Source organism: Vulpes lagopus, chromosome 5 (genome assembly GCF_018345385.1).
Source record: "Vulpes lagopus strain Blue_001 chromosome 5, ASM1834538v1, whole genome shotgun sequence".
NCBI classification, from domain to species: Eukaryota; Metazoa; Chordata; class Mammalia; order Carnivora; family Canidae; genus Vulpes; species Vulpes lagopus.
In genome coordinates, this window is record NC_054828.1 from 81,576,028 (window position 1) to 81,598,800 (window position 22,773).

Genomic DNA, 22,773 nt, shown 5'->3' on the forward strand with positions numbered 1-22,773 from the left:
AGGAGGAAGTGTCAGTACCAGGAAATTTTATCCTTTCTATCATCACTTACTCTCAATATTTCTCATAACCTTTGATTTTAAGTTTATTTTTTAAAAGATTTTATTTATTTCAGATAGAGCATGAGAGCGGAGTGTGAGCAGGGGTGAGGGACAGAAGGAGAAGCGGACTCCCGCTGAGCTGGGAGCCCAATGAGGGGCTTGTTCCCAAGACCTTGGTATCACGACCTGAGCTGAAGGCAGACCCTTAACGGACTGAGACACCCAGGCACCCCTAGCAGTTTATTTCTTCTCCATGTGTATTTCTTATCCTCAACAAGGGTATTGTCAAAAGCCTTTTATTGGTATAATTCAGAACAAGATACAGAAGATGAAAGCTGTTGTCAAATATGCTGGACCCTTATAGACTCATATCTTTCATTTTCTCGATACCCTATGTGGCCAACATTGTCACTGTTTCTTTTTTTTTTTTTAATTTTTTTTTAATTTTTATTTATTTATGATAGTCACAGAGAGAGAGAGGCAGAGACACAGGCAGAGGGAGAAGTAGGCTCCATGCACCGGGAGCCCGATGTGGGACTCGATCCCGGGTCTCCAGGATCATGCCCTGGGCCAAAGGCAGGCGCCAAACCGCTGCGCCACCCAGGGATCCCTGTCACTGTTTCTAGATAAGGAAATACATTATGAATTGCAAATTAGGTAAGATTTCAAGATCCTGGGGCCAGGACAAATACTTACAAAACTTTATCATTTTCCCAGATTAATAGCAATCTGCTGACAACTACACTGTCAAGGTCTGCTGTGAAATAGGCTCTTACTGATCTCTTATTTTATTTGTATGCCTTATTTATGCCTAATGGATTAGCAACATTTTAGTAAATTTGGCTCTAAAATAAGTTTTTGGAGAGCCAAGCCCTTTTTTCCCACTGTGTCATTATTGGAAAAAAAAATTCAACAGCATGGACTGTGAACTTCTAACAACAAAAACGAAGGAAAAAAAAAACAAAGAAAAGAACAGTCCCTAAATTGTAACCCTTCCCCACAACTGTGTTTTTCTTTTGCATGGCTCAAAGAGAATATACAATTATCCAGTCTCTGTCACCAACTCCTCTAGTGGGCACCAGGAATTTCTGTCCTGCCTGAGGAATTTCTGGCGCGATGGTCACATTCTCAGATTTTTGTTTTCTTCCTTAAGCTTTTTGTCTATAGATCAACAATGACTAGTAGAACCAGGTAATTCTATTTACCTACCCTGTCAGTACATGCTAGGTTTTACTAAATCTGTTCCAATATAAACATTTCTTAACTTTTAGTTATCAGCTGTTACAAAATGATTCTTTGCCCTTCTTCAATTGTGTCACTATAATTTAGTGTGTTGAAATCACATATAAAATAGGGACAATCTGTTTCTTTTCTGATCCCTACAGATTGTCAGCAGATTTTCCTATTGCCTTATCAACCCCTTAACCTTCATTCAGTGTCTTGGAATGGAGATCATCAAAATCTACAGATGTGAATATATTAAAGCTACCTAAGTGAGCTTCCATAGGGGTTTTTTTTTTTCAGTTGTATTACTTTCCCTTCCTTTTCCCTGTCTTTCCTTTCTTTCCAGATGCTTAATAGGCCCCTAAGAAGTACCTGATCCTAAGGACACAAACAGGACGCAGGAGTTCAGTGTTTGTTCCTTCATACTGAGTTCCTAGCTCCAGTATGTTTTCTATCAGGGTACTTAATTTGAAGTTATAAAGCCTATAAGATGATAGTGACCACTTGCAGTGAGCAGAGCACTTGTCAAATCACTGTATTGTACATGAAACTAATGTAACATTGTGCATCAACTATACCCAAATTTTAAAAAAATTGGGGGCGCCTGGCTGGCTCACTCAGTAGAGTATGTGATCCTTGATCTCCAGGTCATGAGTTCAAGCCCCACGTTGGGTGTGGAGCTTGCTCTAAACAAACAAATTAAAGATTTTTTTTTAATTAAAAAAAAAGTGACGCCTGGCTTGCTCAGTCGGTAGAGCATCAACTCTTGATCTCAGGGTTATGGGTTCACGCCCCATGTTTGGGCATGGAGCCTACTTAAAGAAAAAAAATCTACACCCCCCCCCCCACTCAAACCTATACAGTATACAGTATTTAAATAGCTACTTTTTCTGTTACATCTCTTATGAAGAAGCAGCGTTTTTTAATGTTCTCTTACTCTTTATCATTAAATTTAAATAAGTGAAGCAAGAAATTACAATAATATAGAATAAGATGAGAGACATAGAGGGGGAGGGCAGAGACACAGGCAGAGGGAAAAGTAGGCTCCCTGTGGGGAGCCCGATATGGGTTCCAGGGTCACACCCTGAGCCAGAGGCAGATGCAACCACTGAGCCACCCAGGCATCCCTACCTAAATAATTTTTTACACTATACAGACTTTATATGTCTTGCTTAAAAAAAAAAGTAATTATTTCATAGTTCTTTCAGTATCAACACATAGAGATCCACATAGCTGTACTGTATGTAGTGCATTGTATGGATGCAGGAGGATTTTATTTAAGCTGGTAGAGATTAAAATCGTTTCACATTTTATTTAACCTATGGATTTATATATGTTTTTTCTCTTCAAACAATGCTGCATCATTACATCTTTTTTGTATATGTCTTTCTATATTGATAAGAATACATCTGTAGAATAAGTTCCTAGCAGTGGACTTAACCAAAGAACATGAACATTTAAGCTTAAAAAAAAAGTAATTATTTCATAGTTCTTTCAGTATCAACACATAGAGATCCACATAGCTGTACTGTATGTAGTGCATTGTATGGATGCAGGAGGATTTTATTTAAGCTGGTAGAGATTAAAATCGTTTCACATTTTATTTAACCTATGGATTTATATATGTTTTTTCTCTTCAAACAATGCTGCATCATTACATCTTTTTTGTATATGTCTTTCTATATTGATAAGAATACATCTGTAGAATAAGTTCCTAGCAGTGGACTTAACCAAAGAACATGAACATTTAAAATTTTTTAACTTTTGCCAAATTGTCCCACAGATTGTGACTGTGACTGCTTATATTTCTGTGAACAGCATTCAAAAATGACTTTTTTCTCATTGTTTTCACTAACACTTTGTTATATAAAGCTTTTTATTTTTGCCAATAGCATGGTTTAATATTGTAGCTTATTTATTATTTTAATTTACATTTCTTTAATTATACATTTGGACAGTTATCACACTTATCAATAGTTATGTCTTTTTCTATGGATTGCCTATTCCTGCCCTGTATTCATTTTTCTATTGTGCTGTAATTTTTCGTATTCATTCATAACAGTCATTTGAATATGAAGAAATTTATTCTTGTGTCTACAATGTATATTACAAATATCTTCCCAGTTTGTTTCCTTTTCAAATTTAGTAATTTTTTATTAGATAGAAATTTCATACTTTATATAATTAAACTTATATGCATTTTTCATTTATGACTCCTAGCCTTGTTTTTCTTGATACAGGAAGTCCTGTTTGTGTCCTTAGCATCAGGCATTTCTTAGGAAACTATGGAAGTGTCTGGAAAGAAAGAAAAGAAAGGGGAAAGGGAGGAAAGTTACAGAAAGATTTTCCCTTCTGTACGTTTTTAAATTTTGCTTTAACTTTTCAGACCTAGAAATTTTTCATTTACTTGTTCAGAAAGCTGTGTGTGTGTGTGTGTGTGTGTGTGTGTGTGTGTATAAGTAAATTAGCCATGTGCCTAGCATTGTGGTACAAAACACTCCCTTGTAAAAGCATAGCTCTTTATTACCAAGGTACTTAAAATCCGATTGGGGAGTCAGAGCAGTTCAAAGCAGTCTTAGTACTGTAAGAATTCAGAGTAAAGGAACACTGAGTTTGGCCTAGCAGTAGCTCAGAAGCATTGTAAAAGAGGTTGGTGTTTCTTTATAAATTTATGTGGTTATCCCTCTGAGCCCCACACTTTCCTATTACTCTAAATTCATTGTTGGTTCTCTGTTGAGATTTTTATTCAGCCAGGCTGGTGTCTACCTTTGGTATCTTATTTGGGAATAAAGACAAGGCAATGAATGTAGAAATAAAATCTACTCTGAGCCAGACTTCAGAGAATTAGGGATGAGCTGGGAGCTGAGGAGGGAGGGAAATAGGGTGTGGGAAGCATCTAGAGTGGATTAGTTGCTTCTCTGAGCTATCTGTTCCCTTTCATGACTTCCTTACCCTGTTGTAAGTGGTCTGCAGAAAGGCTCAGCCTCCTTAATACTCCTGACTCCCAAGTCTCCAGGTCAATAGAGGCTTTCCACCGTTCCCAGTCCCAGGGACTTCCTACTGTTGGACAATACAAATAGGAACTCTCTCTCTCTCTTTCTTTTCAGGCGAAACCAGTGGGAACGAAAGTGATGCCGAGTATCTGCCAAAGAGTGAGTGAGTCAATGGGGCTGCTCCCTTTCTCATGATGATCCTGGTTATGGGTGGAGTGGTACCTTCCTTTGTGACTGAGCGTGTTTTTCCCACATTAAACTTTATTTTGTAGGCGATTTCTTCGTTATAAGGACCTGTTGAGATCTGGGGAACTAAACAGGACGCCGTCAGATGTTTGACAGCATTAAAAATCTCCCATGTTGACATAAGGCAAACAGTCTGGTTCTTTAGATGGAATGTTTTTAGGGGAGCGGAGGGGTGCATGTTCAGACATATGTGCACTAGTTTCCCAGCAGCCAAAATAGTATGTGAATCATCTTCTGAGACAAGTACATACCATTAAATATCTGATCTTTCACAGTCGCTCATGTGTACTTATTTAAGTACCTTTGATATCTCTTAACACTGAGACAGGAAACATTGATCTATTTCTTATTCGTAGGCATTTATTTATATTTCAAATTATTGTGCCATTTACTTTCTGTTAGGATATAGAATCTGCCACGTACTTTTGGCTATTTGTTCAAGCCCTTTCTCGTGCTCTGTATCCTTCATCTAATGGATTTTTGCAGCAAATTACACAGTTCCTATTGAACTCACTGACATATTGAGGCATGAGAAAAGTCAGAGATGTGAATTACCAAAGCTGAGTACCAGGCATTTCCAAGTCCAATATTCTGCTCTTATGATTTTTTTAAAAGATTTTATTTATTTATTCATGAGACACACAGAGAGAAAGAGAGGCAGAGACACAGGCAGAGGGAGAAGCAGGCTCCATGCAGGGAACCCGACGTGGGACTCGATCCCAGGTCTCCAGGATCATGCCTTGGGCCGAAAGTAGGCACCAAACCGCTGAGCCACTGGGGCTGCCCTGCTCTTATGATTAATAGTCATGTGCTCTCTCCATTGGCCTGAATTGCTTCAGGTGTTTGATTCTGTAGCCATCATGACTGAAGGTGAACTTAAATCATCATCAGGTTCAGCCTGGATATGTAAAGATGACGAATTTTACAGTGTTGCTACTGAGAAACAGGACCTAAAACTTTCTTGACTTGAACTGGGCCCTTTGGAGTGTGAAGCTTTGCCTAGAGCACTAAATGTACTGGATAATTCCAGGGAGCCATTGCAAGATGAATTTTTTTTAAAAATTTTATTTATTTATTTATGAGAGACAGAGAGAGAGGGGCAAAGAGGGAGAAGCAGGCTCCCTTAGACTCCATCCCAGGACCCCAGGATCACACCTGAGCCAAAGACACACATTCAACCACTGAACTACCCAGGTGCCCCCAAATCATTCACAACTTAGAAATAAGTGAGAATAAAGGCTAAATGCTATCCAGTTTTGAATGAAACTGCTCATTCTGTTTAAATATTTAGTATGCTTCCATAATTTCATTCTTTGGAGAAATAGTCTGTTGATAGATGTCTTCTGTTGCTTCATTTTTTTCCCTCTTCATTTAGCACCATATACTGATATATAAGCAAATGCCCATTATTAGTAATATATGCCAAGGAGAGAAGGGAAAAGAACAGTTCCCTTAATGGGAGGATAGTTATTGTTTTAATTTTATAAGACTTATCCCTTTATGTACTTAGCCTCTGTAGGACTCAGTTCTTTTATCAAATCCCACCCCCCCAAAACACATACACATGTGTGTGGGGGGTTTTGTGTGTGTGTGTGTGTGTGTGTGTGAGAGAGAGAGAGAGAGAGAGAGAGAGAGAGAGAGAGAGATAATTCAGGGTCCCAACAATGGTGTCTCTTTTTGGGCCAGTGCCTTTACCTGACCTTTTCCATGTGTTATGCCATAAAAGATGGGACAGTGTAGAAATACGTGTTGGGACATACATAGAGTATAGGTTGGGACATGGAATCTCACCGCTGGGCCCCTAGGTGCTCGTGAGAATCCGCACTTGTTCCTTGAGTACGTCACAGCCCTCCCAGGTCTGTGTGGCCGGTACTAGTTAGTCAGTACTCAGTCATCAGTGACTGAGTGGAAATTAGTCCTTATGGTTCATGACCTCTGGGTGCTGGAGGGAAGACTAAGGAATGACAAGGCTCCCTGCTTTCATTGCAGATCGCCACAAACGCTTAGCACAATTGCAGCAGTCTTCCAAGAGGAACCCTCACTACCAGACCTTGGAGAGGGATCTCATTGAGTTACAGGAGCAGCAGCTCTTTGAACTTTTTGTGGTGGTGTCTCTACAGAAGAAACCATCAGAAATAAGCTACATTCCCCAGGTCATACAGCAGTTCCCTAGCAAGGTAGGTGCAAGGAGACCAAGAGGCATTTGGGAATGTAATGCCTCTGTGTGTATTTTATTTCCTGTCTTCTTTTTATTGTGATTTCAAGCAGCTTTTGCTACTACTGTACCTCTTGTAGGATCTGGTAGATGGTTCTGATGACATCTCCTGTCAGGCCTGAGCTTCAAACAAGGGCAAAAAAAGAACTCATTATCCAAGTTGTTTTTTTTATTTTTTGCTCTGCTGTTTACTAAGTGCCCCTTAGCAAGTTGCAAAGCCTCAGTTTTCTCATTCTTAATGAGGAGAATGATAAATACGGTACACTAAGGGTAGCAGTTTAGAGCATGAACTCTAAGCCAACTCTTGCATCTGCCACTTACTAGCTCTTAACTTTGAGCAGTTATTTAACTGCTCTGTGCTTTGGTTTCTTTATTTGTAAAATAGAGGTAATCATAATAGTGTCTATCCCACTGAGTTGTAGTGAGGATTAAATGAGCTATGTAAGGCACTTAGGATAGTGTCTAGCATATAGTCAGCACTATAGAATGTTACCCATTATTAGTAAGGGTTTAATGAGATAATATATGTAAAGTGCTTAATGCAATTCCTGGCATATTGTAAGCACTTGATAAGTGGTACTGTTACTAATAATATTATTTGGTTTTTTCCTACCTTATGCCTGAGGGAGCATAATATTAAATAGCAAATAGAAATCCCACTGTAGGTTGGGACACCTTGAAGAGAAGACAAAGTTTTATATTTTATTGTCTATTTAATTTTTCCTGCTTTTTAAAAAAGATTTTATTATTTGACACACACACACACACACACACACACACACAGAGAAAACACAAGCAGAGGGAGCAGGAGAGGGAGAAGCAGGCTCCCCACTGAACAGCGATCCCAATGCAGGGCTTGATCCTGGAACCCTGGATCAGGGCCTGAGCCAAAGGCAGATGCTCAACTGACTGAGCCACTCAGGCAGCCCCTTTTTTCCTGCTGTTTGAACACGGGGTCCACAGTTTGATCTCGCACTATGCTCTGCAGATTATGTAGCTGGCCTTGGTAAGGAGTGATCCCTTTACATAGGGACATTTACTCACACTCCATCTTCCTGTGTGGACCACTTCTCTCGTTTAAGTTAATATGCTCAGTTGCTTTAGGATTTGGGGTTTATTTTTTATTTTTATTTTTTTAATTTTTCTTTATTTATGAGAGTCACACAGAGAGAGAGGGAGAGAGGCAGAGACACAGGCAGAGGGAGAAGCAGGCTCCATGCACCGGGAGCCTGATGTGGGATTCGATCCCGGGTCTCCGGGATCGCGCCCTGGGCCAAAGGCAGGCGCCAAACCGCTGCGCCACCCAGGGATCCCATGGATTTGGGGTTTAAACCCTGAGTTACATGTTTCACCAAAAAAGTCAGTGTACACCACGACTGTACTGGAATGAAATATAAGAGACATTTCCTGTATAACCTTTCATTTAAAAAAAAAGTGCTCAACAACATTCCCACTGTAAATAAATCAGTGGTTAATTTCTTATAAAATTCTTCAATGTACGGGGATCCCTGGGTGGCTCAGCGGTTCGGTGCCTGCCTTTGGCCCAGGGCGCGATCCTGGAGTCCTGGGATCGAGTCCCGCATCGGGCTCCCGGCATGGAGCCTGCTTCTCTCTCTGCCTCTCTCTCTTATCTGTGTCTATCATAAATAAATAAATCTTAAAAAAAAATAAAATAAAAATAAAATTCTTCAATGTAGCCTGAGAGAGCACAGTGTCACAACACTGAGCCATAGAAGTCTAAAATAATGCAATCCAGGGATCCCTGGGTGGCTCAGTGCTTTGGCGCCTGCCTTCGGCCCATGGCGTGATCCTGGAGACCCGGGATCGAGTCCCACATCGGGCTCCCCTCATGGAGCCTGCTTCTCCCTCTGCCTGTGTCTCTGCCTCTCTCTCTCTTTCTCTGTGTATCTTTCATGAATAAATAAATAAAATCTTAAAAATAAATAAATAAATAAATAAAATAATGCAATCCAGATAGTCTTGAGGAATCAAATTTCCCATAAAGAGGAGCTTAATTTTTTCCCTATTTTCAATTAGTCTTACATTTGCAGAAAGCAAGCTTGAGGTTGAACCTGTTTTCAACAAAGCCTGAATTAAGGGACTCAGAACCAGATAAGGATGCAGTTGACTCTGGCAGTGATCCAGAAATGTTTCTAAACAAGTTACTTAGCATCTTTGTGCTTTAGGCTCCTTAAAAGTTAAGGTGGGAAAGAGCTGATCAAGTCTCTTGATTGTGTTGTGGAAAACCTTAGATGAAGATGATTGTGAGTCATTTAATAATATTAAAATAACAGAGTATGAGACAACTAAAATTTTGTTATAATGCTTTTCTGTTTCTGAAGAGCTTAATATTCAAGTGACTCAGAATGGCTGCATGGTCTGTTTAGAAATTAAATTAAAGGATATATTGTATTAGTTACAAGATGGTAATATGGTTAGTAGACTTATTATCTGCTTGTTTTATACTAATTTTTAAATATCTATTGGTTTAACTAATTTTAGATTGTTCTTTGGCATACAATACCAGACTTGCATGGAAAGGTCTTCTATGCTAAAATTTTACAGGAAGTTGCAAACCCATAATTAGTTAGAAAAGATTATATGCTAAGGGAAATGATTATATATGGGATAGACTCTAAAAGTAATATCTTTTCTAAATAACATTCATTTGCTTTTTCAAAACATCTTTAATTATTGATCAGACTATCTGGTGCTAACTGGGTTTTTGCTATCAGTATATTATAGAATTGATTTTTATTTGTTGTGTTTCCTCTAGTATGTGAATCCTAAAATAAGATTCTACTTCTAGACTAGAAACTATTTCCAGGCACCTCTCCAACATCAGATTATAGGATTTCCACAAGTAACCATTTCTATGTAAAAATAGGATTTTTTATTCTTAGTAACTCTGTTCTCAGTTGCGTCTTCAGTGATTATTGGTCTTGGCCTTCCTGTTGTATTAAACAACACAAAACCATGCTGAGATGACTACTGAGGCTTATCAGAGACCTCTTTTCCTGAGACGAGGCCGTTTTGTATTTCTAGTCTCCACTTACATAGACTATTAGCCACCTATCACATTATCTTTTTCAGGGTGATCATGGCTTTAAGCAGTCCAAAGACACAGAAGAGAGGCTCAAAGTCATCCCCAAATTTTGTTTTCCCGACTCAAAGGACTGGGTGCCAACCTCAGAACTCAAGAGGTAAATAGGCTCCTTTACCTGATTTCTGTTTGTTAGAACTGCAAAAGTAGAATCAGAATGTTTGAGAAAAGGGTAAAGCCAGCAGTTATACAGCTGTGTGGACACCGTGGCAGGTCAAGGATGCTGTGGGAGAACAGGAACAAACGGAATTAGAACATTTCCTATGTGCATACAAAAAGAAAAACATGGAATGGTTTCAGTGTCAAAGGGAAAACAAGTTTGAGAATCTCTGTAGTGTGCCAGTTCTACAGGAGGGGGAAAAAGTTCCGTTTTACATACACTCAGAAATGCCAGCAAGTGAACAAAAGGAAAAAAGACTTGAGCTTTGGAACCCTCCTTAGAAGGAGATGAAACAGAACAGCGTCTGTACCTTGTTTGTCTTTCAAGTGGACAGAAGCCACAGCCCATGGTGTACCTCCCGCTGTGGGTCTTGTACAAATGGAGGCTCCAGGTTGGGAGGTGTGAGTATATTGAGAAGGAAAGATAAAGAATTTCTTCCTGGTATCTCAAGGGAACCATGTTCAATTAATAAACAGTCAGCATCTCTGAATCCTGCTTGTTAGTACATACTGCTTTGTTCAGAACCGTAATTACTGACCATGCTCTTAAGGCTGAAAAACATAACTCTGGGAACCATGTCACGTGTAGATACCCTGCTGGCGGACAATCTCACCCATTGCCTGAGTAGCTGCTTTGCCCTTCCACCTACATTGCCTCCCATCTGAGCTGCTGTGTCTCCTAACCAGTTTGGCCTGATGGCCACTCTCCTTTCTGAGCCATCAGTCCTGACACTCTCAGGGTGACAGGTGTACTGCTCACGGCACAGACAGCTTCTTTCACACTGACCTGGCTGCTCTATAACTGTGCCCACTTCTGCCACCCAACAAGTTTTATGGGATTTTTTCCTGGAACATTTGGAAAATACAGAAGAGTAAATAAAAAGCAGAAATTACAAGTCACTGGTATTCTGGTACTCAGAGATGATAATTAAATATTTTGACATATTTATTTTCCATCTTTATTTTTGGCCATATATAGGCATATATATATTGGCTGTTCAGATTTGGACTTTTTTGATTATTAGTGAATTTCTTTCTTGGTCTTCTTTTTGAAAATTACCTATGTAGATCTTTTGCCTGTGTTTCCAGTGAGGAGTTGATAATTTTCCTATTAACTTTTTTACATCAAGAATATAATCCTGGGAGGCAGCCCGGGTGGCTCAGCGGTTTAGCACCGCCTTCAGCTCAGGGTATGATCCTGGAGACCCTGGATCGAGTCCTGCATCGGGCTCCCTGCATGGAGCCTGCTTCTCCCTCTGCCTGTTTCTCCCTCTGCCTGTGTCTCTGCCTCTCTCTCTCTCTGTTTCTCGAATAAATAAATAAAATCTTAAAAAAAAAAAAAAAGAATATAATCCTGGGATCCCTGGGTGGCTCAGCGGTTGATTGCCTGCCTTCGGGCCCAGGGCGTGATCCCAGTTTGGAGATGGAGTCCCATGTCAGGCTCCCTGCATGGAGCCTGCTTCTCCTTCTGCCTGTGTCTCTGCACCTCTCTCTGTGTCTCTCATGAATTAATTAATAAATAAAATCTTTTTTAAAAAAAAAGAATATAATCCTTTGCCTATCACTGTTCCATAGGGACCTCTCAGAACTAAGTAGAAGAATTCGGAAGGGAAAAATAACTTATCCAAGTCCTTCACAGCTTATCTAAATGTTAGACTAAATTGGATATTTACAAAAGGAAAGTAGACTTGATTAATAGCTACACTGGATGAATAAGAAAGTAAAAGCAGACAGTGGCATCAGCAGTTCCTCCTGTAAATATGCTCTCACTTCAGTGCAAGGCAAGATGTTCTTAGGCTTGGACATTTCCTCTCAGGAGGAAGGTGACTTGTAATAAATGTAATATTAATGGCTCCTCTCACATCACAAAATGACTGCTATTGGACATTAATTTTCAGTTATCTGTTCCATGAAGAATGGTATAAGCCGTGTGTAGATCTCATACTATTGACTATTTTTTTCAGTGAAACATTCTCCTTTGTCTTAACTGGTGAAGATGGGAGCCGTTGGTTTGGTTACTGTAAGAAGCTCTTGGTAAGTACCAGATTTGTGCTACAGGCAGGGTTGGTCAAGTCAGACTAAGAACTTCAGAAACCTGATTTCTAGGTGACTTTGAGGGCTGCTTAATGATCCATGTATTAAAGAAACTATGTTAGCTTTAAATAGTAAGAGCAAGTTTGGAGTTAGCTGCAGTATTCCAGAATAAGAGGGGTAGGACTTATTTTATTTATTGGTTTGCCTGTTTTTTATTTGTTTGTAATAGACGAAGAAACCATGACAGAGTGGCTGATTATCAGTCTGGGTCTATTCAAGGGATGGACCTCCATGAGCCAATCATGGGAGCCCTGAGTTACTTTCTTCTTGCTTAGATGCCTCCACTAAACCTGGAATAAATCATGCTAACATATTTTAGCATTTCCCCATTCATCAGTGGGGATGAGAGCCTTGGTTACTACTCTGTTACTAAGAGAGCATTAATAGTTAGAATGAACAGATGTGCTTCATATTTGCTTTGTTTTTTTCTTTTAGCCAGAAGGCAAAGGGAAGCGACTACCTGAGGTGTACTGCATGGTTAGTCGCCTCGGCTGCTTCAACCTTTTTTCCAAGGTGAGAGCAGCATGAACCCTAGGGAAGGTGCTGTGCTTTTCTCAGTAAGTTTTTGTTTCTGATGATGTCACTAGGCAATGTTTAGTGACAGAGACTCTAACATACTACTCTAGAAAGGGTTCTCAGTAGGAGAGTAGAGCTGCGAGTCTAGAGACTCTCAGGCCTCTAATCCAGATACTCTTGTCATGTCATCCTCGTTTTGGCTTGCCAAACCTCCCAACTTCAAGGAGAACATGGCCTGAGGCTTATTTTGTCTCCTGTCTTTCCCAGACCCCACCCAGCAAGATTATTTTCTCTGCCCTTACCTTAGTGAGATGAAAGGGGCTTCTCTTCTAAAAATGAGTTGATTTATTTGAGTAATTTTTCTTGTGGATGTAAAGATACCCCCAAGAGAGATGATGCCTTTAATTGACATTTATTTGTGGAGAAATTTGCCTTAAAATCTTTTGGTGTGATTTTCAAGTTTGTGCATCATGTTTGGCAGTTCCTTGCATTTTCAAATCCCTAAAAAAATAACCTATGTTGCATGTGCAGATTTTGGATGAGGTAGAGAAGAGAAGAGAAATGTCTCCAGCCCTGGTTTACCCATTCATGCGAAGTGTCATGGAAGCTCCTTTCCCGGCTCCTGGACGCACCATCACAGTTAAGAGTTACCTCCCTGGGGCTGGTGATGGGGTAAGTTAGCTCACTTTGAAAAGATTTTTTTTTAGGATTTTTATTTATTTATTCATGAGAGACACACACACAGAGAGGCAGAGATACAGGCAGAGGAAGAAGCAGGCTTCTTGCAAGGAGCCCAATGTGGGATTCCGTTCTGGATCCTGGGATCACACACTGAGCCAAAGGCAGACACTCAACCCTTGAGCCACCCAGGCATCCCCAAAAGATTTGATAGCCACCAAATAGCAGGGCTAACACTAATAGACAGTTTCCAGAAGCCTCATGGCATAGTTTTCTCTTTTCCATTAACTAACTGTGCAGAATGTTTTAGTCTTACAGAACACTGGAGAAATGTCCGGGTGATCTGTGAGATAGTTGACCCTCCAGACCCAGGAGCCACAGTTTTTCTGTCTTTCATAGATTGAGCCCCTTCGTAATAATTTCATTGTGATAAATGAAGATTATATATGCCATTATCAGGTGGGATTAAAGATTTTAGCAGAAATTTATAGGGCAAAATAAATTTTGCTCCATCTTGAGGTTATGAGTTCAGGCCCCATGTTGGGTGTAGAGATTACTTAAAAAAAAAAAAGTCTTTTAAAAATCATATTAATAATAAGGTGTTGGCTCTTGGGATTAGTATACGCAGCTTCACAAACTCTGTGGCAAAATCTCTGTCTAGAATTTAACCTGTAAGAGAATGACAGGATCCATTGATGATATTGTTAGAGATTGTTTTCCGATCTGAACTCCCCTGATTCAGATGCTTTCATTTTAGTCAATTGAACTCTGCCGACCGCTGGATTCCCGATTGGAACATGTTGACTTTGAATGTCTCTTTAAGTGCTTGAGTGTGTGCCATCTCATCCGGGTCTGTGCCTCCCTCCTGTTGGAACGGAGGGTAATCTTTGTTGCCAACAGCCTAAGGTGATAAATATGTAAAATATGTCACTTCCTACTGGTATTTTACTCGTTCTCACTATTTTAAGATTTGGGCATATTAAAAAAAACTGTAGATCTCAGTTACCTAATGACATGGATAATTCCAAATGGTAAATAATCCAAAAGCTATTTGCATTAGGCTATAGCAGTGACTTTGGGATTACAGTTTATATATCTTTCTAAATGTGTTTTACTTAAACTGTTGTTAAAAATTCATGTTAGTGAAAAAAATTCATATTGCTGGAATGAAGAAGTCATGGGAATAAAAGGTACAGCATAGGAAATATAGTCAGTGATAGTGTGACATTATAAGGTGACAGATGGTAACTACACTTGTGAGCATAGCAGAATGTATAGAGACTTTGAATCACTACATTTACACCTGAAAATAACGTAACATTGTACATCAACTATACTCAGATTTTTTAAAAAATTGGTATTACTTTTCTAAGTACACACTACTTTTTAGCAACATAAATTATGGGAAAAAGCTGGTTAAGACAAAAATTTTTCAGTGAATTAAGTTAAAAATTTAAATAAAATGTTAAAAATTAATGGGTAATCACAGAATCATTAATCTGTCATCACTGATCATTAAGCAGTGTCAGTTTGTAATTCTGTAACATAATATCTGAACCATTCTCCTTGTGTTGCTCAGTAAGTGACACCATTTGCTTTCTTCTCTGGCTAGCACCCTGTCAAAATGTGGCCATGCTGTAGTTGCCACACTATATCCATTCACCTGGCAGCATACCTACATTCCAGTCCTACCAGCATCTATGATTGACATTGTGTGCTCACCTACTCCATTCCTTATTGGAATCCTGTCTTGCTCCTTACCGCAACTCCAGGACCTACCCATTGAAGAGGTGAGATGGGAGAAATAGTACCTATGGAAAAGACAAGGCACTGATAAATGAAAGCAAATCGCCTTTAAGAATGATGGAGCTGGGGGATCCCTGGGTGGCGCAGCGGTTTAGCGCCTGCCTTTGGCCCAGGGCGCGATCCTGGAGACCCGGGATCGAATCCCACGTCGGGCTCCCGGTGCATGGAGCCTGCTTCTCCCTCTGCCTGTGTCTCTGCCTCTCTCTCTGTCTCTCTGTGTGACTATCATAAATAAATAAATAAATAAAAATTTAAAAAAATAAATAAAATAAAACACTCTTGACTTGAACAACTGGAAAAAGCATTTAAAAAAAAAAAAAAAAAAGAATGATGGAGCTGGGGCAGCCCTGGTGGCTCAGCGGTTTAGCGCCGCCTTCAGCCCAGGGCGTGATCCTGGAGACCTGGGATCAAGTCCCACAGTGGGCTCCCTCATGGAGCCTGCTTCTCCCTCTGCCTGTGTCTGTGCCTCTTTCTCTCTCTCTCTGTCTCTCAGGAATAAATAAATAAAACCTTAAAAAGAATGATGGAGCTGTCATTAATATTAATACATAGTCATTATTAATATTAATGCATAATCACTAATATACTATGCTATCATATTTTTGTATCTTTTTATTTAAGTGAGAAAAAGGGATCCCTGGGTGGCGTAGCGGTTTAGTGCCTGCCTTTGGCCCTGGGCACGATCCTGGAGACCCGGGATCGAATCTCACGTCAGGCTCCCGGTGCATGGAGCCTGCTTCTCCCTCTGCCTATGTCTCTGCCTCTCTCTCTCTCTCTCTCTGTGTGACTATCATAAATAAATTTTTAAAAAATTAAAAAAAAAATAAAAAAATAATAAAAAATAAAGTGAGAAAAATTCTGTAGTACACAGGAATCCAAAGTTGGATCTTGTTTACAATAGTGTGCCATGGGCTAATTCTTGTGTTGTTCTGAAAGTAGGTCTTTTTGTTTAAGTCAAACACAAGAACTACTTTGGGTTAACTTAAAAAATTGTTTCAGGGTTGCCTGGGTGGCTTAGTCAGTTAAGTGACTCTTGATTTAAGCTCAGATCATGATCCTGAGGGTTGTGAGATGGAGTCCTGAGTCGAGCTCCGTGCTGGATATGGAGCCTCTTAAGATTCTCTCTCTCCCTCTTCCTTTACCCCCCACAATTTAGTGGTCAAAACAAAATGTATAGCTCGGTGAATTCATAAAGTGAATGCTTATGTAACTCATGTTGGAAAAGAAGGAAAACATCACAGCCCTGGAAGTAGTGCTAGCACCTTGAGAAGTCTCCATCATGCCACCTTCTATCACTGTTCCCTTCCCCACACCCCATGAAAGGTGACCACTGTCTTGACCTTTATAGGGATCATTTACTTGTTTTTCTTTATAATTTTACATCCTTGGCATTTATTACTAAACAGTGTAGTTCAGCTTTGCCTGGTTTTATGCTTGTTAGAAATGGATTCACATATATTTTGTATGGCTTCCTTTAACATTATGTCTCTAAGATTCATCCATGTTGGTGAGTGTAATAGTCATTCGATCATTTTAATTGTGGATAGTGTTCTGTTGTGTGAATGTACCATAACTTTTTATCCAATCTGCAGTTGATAGGCATTTGAGTTGTTTCCAGTTTAGGATTATTACAAATTATGCTGCTCTAAATATTCTTGTGTATGTCCCTTGGTACATATGTGCATGCAGTTCTAGGGTATATACTTGGAATTCCTGGATTATAGGTTAAGTGTATCTTCAACTTCAGAAATACAGTAAAACTTTTTCCAAAGTACTTCTGCCAAGTTAAATCCCCACCACCAAAGCACAGGGTTCCTGTTGTTCCTGTTTACTTTTGGGGGTGAGCATCTTTCTGTGTTTATTGGCCATTTGAATATCATTTGTTAAAAATTCATTGTCTATTTCTACTGGATTATTTACCCTCATTGACTTGTAAGAAGTATTTTTATATTCTGGATATCAGCTTCTTTGTGACATACCTTTTTATTCTCCAAAATGATGTTTTTTAATGTACAGAAGTTCTTCATTTTAACATAGTATAATTATCATTCTTTTCCTTTGTGGTTAGTGTGAGGTTTTATTTTATTTTATTTTTGTGAACTGTTTATGTTTTTCTTTATATTAACTTCATGGAGATATCCTCCTATTTCATCTCCTGGAAATTTTGGTAGCTTTATTATAGTGACTTTAATTTTTGGTTCTGAATCCTGGGACTTGATTTTTTTGTATATGATAGGAGGTAGGGGTCATTTTTTAAAATATGGATAGCCAACTATCCTACTACCATTTATTGGAAAGATTGTTCTTCCCCAATACTCTGTTATGTTAACCCACCTTTTTCCTCACCTTTTTTATATTGAGCTATAATTGAAATATAACATTGTATTAAGGTTAAGGTATACAACATAATAATTTATATGTGTAAATGTTGTGAAATGATTACCACAATAAACTACAACTCACGCAATTAACAATTTTTTGTTCTTGTGTTGAGAACTTTTTTTTTTAAGATTTTATTTATTTATTCATGAGAGAGAGGCAGAGACACAGACAGAGGGAGAAGCAGGCTCCATGCAGGGAGCCCCACGTGGGACCCGATCTGGGGACTCTAGGATCACACCCTGAGCCAAAGGCAGAGGCTTAACCGCTGAGCCATCCAGGCGTCCCTGTTGAGAACTTTTAAGCTCTGTTCTCTTAGCAACTTTCAGATATACAATACAGTATTGTTAACTATAGTCACCAGGTTATACATTACAACCCCAGGTCTTATTTATCTTATAACTGAAAGTTTGCTTTTGGCCACCTTCACTCATTTCACCCATCATCCACCCCCACCTCTGACAACCACCAATCTGTTCTTTGTATCTATGCATTCAGTTTTTAGATTCCACATACGTTCGTTCTTTTTCTCTGCCTTATTTCTTTAAAAAAAAAAAAGATTTTATTTTATTTATTTGACAGAGAGCACAAGCAGGAGGAGTGACAGGCAGAGGGAGAGGGAGAAGCAGCCTCCCCGCTGAGCAGAGAACCTGAAATGGGACTCAATCCCAGGAACCCCAGGATCATGACCTGAGTCAAAGACAGTTGCTGAACCCACCGAACCACCCAGGCACCCCTCTGCCTGACTTACTTCACTTAGCATAATGCCCTCTAGGTCCATCAGTGTTGTCACAAATGGCAGGATTTTTCTGTTTTATGGCTGAATAATATTCCAGTGTGTGTTTGTGTTACATTTTCTTTATCTGTTCATCTACCAGTGGACACTTAGGTTATGTCCATGTCTTAGCTTTTGTAAATAATGCTGTACTGAACGTGGGGGTGCACATCTCTTTTCAAGATAATGTTTCTTTCTTCTTCTTCTTCTTCTTCTTCTTCTTTCTTATTTCTTCTTTCTTCTTTCTTCTTCTTTCTTCTTCTTCTTCCTTTTTTTTTTTTTTTTTGGATATATGCCCAGAAGTGGGATTGCTGGATCACATCCACATGTTAGTTCTATTTTTGATTTCTTGAGGACCTCCATACTGTTGTCCATAGTAGTTGCACCAGTTTACATTCCCACAAACAATACACAAAGCTTCCTTTTTCCTCCATATTCTCACCAACACTTGTTATTTCTTGTCTTTTTGATAATAGCCATTCTGACAGACTGAGGTGATATCTCATTGTGGTTTTGATTTGTATTTCCATGATGATCAGTGACATTGAGCATCTTTTCATGTGCCCTTGGCTAATTTGTATGTATTTGGAAAAATGTCTATTCAGTTCCTCTGCTCATTTTTTTAAGTGATCTCACTTCTAATGTGGGGCTTGAGCTCAAGATCCCACCCAAGATCAAGAGTCACATGCTGTACCAACTGAGCCAGCTAGGCGTGCCCCTCCTGTGTTCATTTTTTAATAGGATTATTTAGCGGGTTTTTTTTTTTTTTGCTGTCCTATGAATTCTTTATGTATTTTAGATATTAGCCCTTTATCAGATATATAATTTGCAAGTATTTTCTCCCATTTTGTAGGTTTCCTTATGACTTTATTGATGGTTTTGATAGGGATTACGTTGACTCTGTAAATTACTTTGAGTAGTATGAAAATTTTAACTATATCAGTTTTTCTCATCTTTGAGCTCAGAATATCTTACCACTTACTTGCATTCTTCAGTTTCTTTTATCAATGTTTACTGTTTTCAATGTACAAATCTTTCACTTCCTTGGTTAAATTTATTCCTAGGTATTTTATTCGTTTCAATGCAGTTGAAAATGGGATTGTTTTTTTAATTTCTTTTTCAGATAGTTCATTATTAGTGTATAGGCACACAGCTGATTTTTGTATTAAGCTTTTTTAAAACTTTTTATTATGGAAAATTTCAAATATATATATATAAAGTAAACAAAAGGTTAAAATAACTCCAATTACCCTACTTCATTCAGTACTTACCAACTCATGGCCCATCTTTACCCTTACCCATTCCTCTCTCCCATATTTTGAAGCATATCCTGATGAAATTTCATTGTTAAATATTACACTATAAATCTCTGTAACATAAAGGCATTTTTAACAAAATCACAATACCATTATCACACCTAAAAAATTTAAGACTTTTTAAACATTTATTTATTCATGAGACACACAAAGAGAGAGGCAGAGAAATAGGCAGAGAAGAAGCAGGCTTCCTGTGGGGAGCCTGATACAGGACTCGATCCGGATCATGACTGAGCCAAAGGCAGATGCTCAACCACTGAGCCACCCAGGTGCCCACACCTAAAAAATTTAATAACAATTCCTTTAATATTAGCACAACCCAGTGTTCAAACCTCCATTTTGTAAATGTTTAATGGTTTGTTTGAATCAAATTCCAAATAAAGTGCACACATTGCATTTGGTTGGCATGGTCTCTTTGTAAATTTTAATGTATAGATGTTATCTTTTTTTTTTTTTTACTTGCAATTGACTTCTTGATGTGTTGAAGAGTTAACTTTTAAATGGGCTGTAACTTGAACTTAATTTTTTTAAGATTTTATTTATTTATATGAGAGAGAGCACGAGCAGGCGAAGGGTCAGAGGGAGAAGCAGACTCCCCACTGATCAGGGAGGCCAATGTGGGGCTTGATCCCAATACCCTAAGATCATGACCCGAGCTGAAGGCAGACACTTAACCAACTGAGCCGCCCAGGCATCCCTGAACTTAATTTTGTTTAAAACTATTTCCATTGCTTGAAAGAATCAACACCCTCTTCCTAAACTAGCAGTGCCTAATGTATGTCTCTGTGAATGTCTCTGGTTTGACTTAGCTGGCTCCTTTATCCCCTAGGTGCTGATAGTTGATCTCTGTGCAGACAAGTTCTTACAGGAGGTAAGTAACAAATGAGGTGATTACATAATGTTTGGGGATAATTGGACAGAAAATATGTGAAAGTTCTTAGAGAAGATGACTCAGGCAAGACTTTTAGTTCCTACACATACTTGACATTGTGGCCAATCATACAAGATTGACTTGAAAATTGGGTTAGGTTTATAGCTGTCTCTCCCAAAGAAGGAAGGAGGAAAGAGATTAAATGTCATTTTCAAGAAAGGTAACCCTCCTTTGATGTCCAGATAGGTTGATGTATAAGCCTCTAATTTAATTAAATTTAACAAGCATTCAGCATTGATTATTTCTAGATACTCTGTTAGTCAGAATCTAAAAATGCGTATGACACAGTTTGAGCCCTCAGACCTTATAATCTAACAATGGGAAGGGACAGCAGACATATCTGTAAGGTTTTGGAAATGGTATAATAGAAATTTCTACAGGGTACAATAGAGGCAAAAAAAAAAAAAAGTGGTCATTTATTGTGGGCATTGAAAGTGGAAGGAAGAGTTAGCAAAGCCTTTTTAGAACAAGCGCCCTGTATGGAACCTGTATATAAAGTTGGTGAGCACTGAACACAGGGAGAAAAGAATGTTTCCCAAGACTTTGTCATAATAAATTAGCTCATAACATTTGAAACACTGCTTATTTGTGGATGATCCTTGTAATATAGTGTAAGACTTGTAGGTGAGAGATATTTGGTGGAAAGGTATGAGAAAATGTCATAAAACATTATTATTTTTTATGTAATTAAGATATGTGTACCATAAACATAATGAATTTTGCTCAGTGTAGGGAAGGAAGGTTCAGATTAGATGTTTAGCCATAATCTATACAAAATCGCCTGTAGAATGTTGGGGACTTTTATTAGTGTGTTTGAGATTGTTTCTCTCACAGGTCATGAAATACCTCAATTTCTTCTCTTAAGGTATCTGATGAGGACGAAATTCTGCCTCCTAAACTCCAGGCTGCCCTGATACAGATTTTGGAAGAACGAAATGAAATCTTGGCTCAGGAGCAGAATTTTTCACAAGGTATGAGATAAATGGTCTGAGAACTCAAAATCAAGGCAGTAAATAATTGACTGAATGCCCAGCACCCAGCTAAAGGATGTACAGAAGTATGAGATTACCTATGATGTGGAAAGCCTATAATCAGCTTCCTGGCCAACCCTCAGATGTCCTGGTCCCCTTCTATTTCAGGACTTTTACACTTGCTGGGTTCTATTTATGGAATGCCATTCCCCTAGACGTCCGAGACGTCCGAGACGTCCAACATGCCTCGTGCTCTTTTTTTCCTAAAGGTCCATACACATGTCACCTTCTCAGTGAGGCCTTTCCTGATGGTCCTTTTTATTTTATTTTATTTTTAAGATTTTATTTATTTATTTGAGAAGGCACGAGCAAGGGGGAGGAGCAAGGAAAGAGGGAGAAGCAGGCTTTCTACTAAACAGGGACCCCCCCGCCCCCACACACACACACATATGCAGGGCTCAATCCCAGGACCCCGAGATCATGATCTGAGCCCAAGTTAGATGCTTAACCGACTGAGCCACCCAGGCGCCCTTCTGACCATCCTCTTTAAAATTGTACCCATTCCCTTAGTGCTCTCTACCCTATTCCCCTACCTTAGTTTTTTTTCTCCAGGGCTTTTTTCATCACATGTGTTAGAAATGTAAGGTCCATGAGAGCAGCAACAATTTGTTTTTCTTTATCTCCAGTACTTTAAACAACAGGAAATAAGTAGGTACTCCATAAGTATTTGTTGAAGAAGGATGAAAAATATTTACTGACCAGCTTACTCTGTACTAGGCATTGTGCTCAGCACTTAGCATACATCCTCCTTCATTCTTGTAGTATCTTTATGAAGCAGGTATCTTTATTTAATCTCCATTTTACAGATGAGAAAACTAAAGCTATTTACTGATAGGGACCATTAAGAGAGGAGCAGGTTTAGAGAAATAATGAAAAGATTCATTTTGAATATTGAGATACCTATTGGACATTCAACGTGTAGCAGACATTCAACTAAAGATAACAAGTAGGCATTTATATACATGAATTTAGGATTCAGGGGAAAGAGTTGAACTAAAGACATACATTTAGAAGTTGCTGTTTTGGGGTGCCTGGGAGGCTCAGTCTGTTAGGCATCTGCCTTCTGCTCAGGTCATGATCCCAGAGTCCAGGAATGGAGCCCTGAGTCAGGCTCTCTGCTTGGCCTAGAAGCCTGCTTCTCCCCTTGCTTGTGCGCGCTCTCTCTCTCTCTGTCAAATAAATAAATAAAATCTTAAAAAAAAAAAAAAAAGGAGAAGAAGAAGTTGCTGTTTTAAAGCTGTGGGACCAGATGAGATAACCCTACAGAA

The 22,773-nt window shown here is 39.0% G+C and overlaps 1 protein-coding gene across 6 annotated transcripts in view; it reads left to right on the top strand.

Annotated features, from left to right (window-relative positions):
- The window catches only part of DENND2C (DENN domain containing 2C), an 85,814-nt gene that overhangs the window by 54,480 nt on the left and 8,561 nt on the right, over positions 1 to 22,773 (top strand). For 5 of the 6 annotated variants that reach the window (XM_041755379.1, XM_041755378.1, XM_041755382.1 and 2 more), the window contains 10 exons: positions 4,371 to 4,415; positions 6,492 to 6,679; positions 9,811 to 9,920; positions 11,944 to 12,013; positions 12,509 to 12,586; positions 13,121 to 13,261; positions 14,025 to 14,173; positions 14,880 to 15,057; positions 20,373 to 20,414; positions 21,340 to 21,445. In XM_041755379.1, the coding sequence (XP_041611313.1) occupies positions 4,371 to 4,415; positions 6,492 to 6,679; positions 9,811 to 9,920; positions 11,944 to 12,013; positions 12,509 to 12,586; positions 13,121 to 13,261; positions 14,025 to 14,173; positions 14,880 to 15,057; positions 20,373 to 20,414; positions 21,340 to 21,445 (1,107 nt within the window). The remainder of the gene's footprint in view (positions 1 to 4,370; positions 4,416 to 6,491; positions 6,680 to 9,810; positions 9,921 to 11,943; positions 12,014 to 12,508; positions 12,587 to 13,120; positions 13,262 to 14,024; positions 14,174 to 14,879; positions 15,058 to 20,372; positions 20,415 to 21,339; positions 21,446 to 22,773) is intronic. The other variant, XM_041755383.1, reaches the window with a different exon arrangement.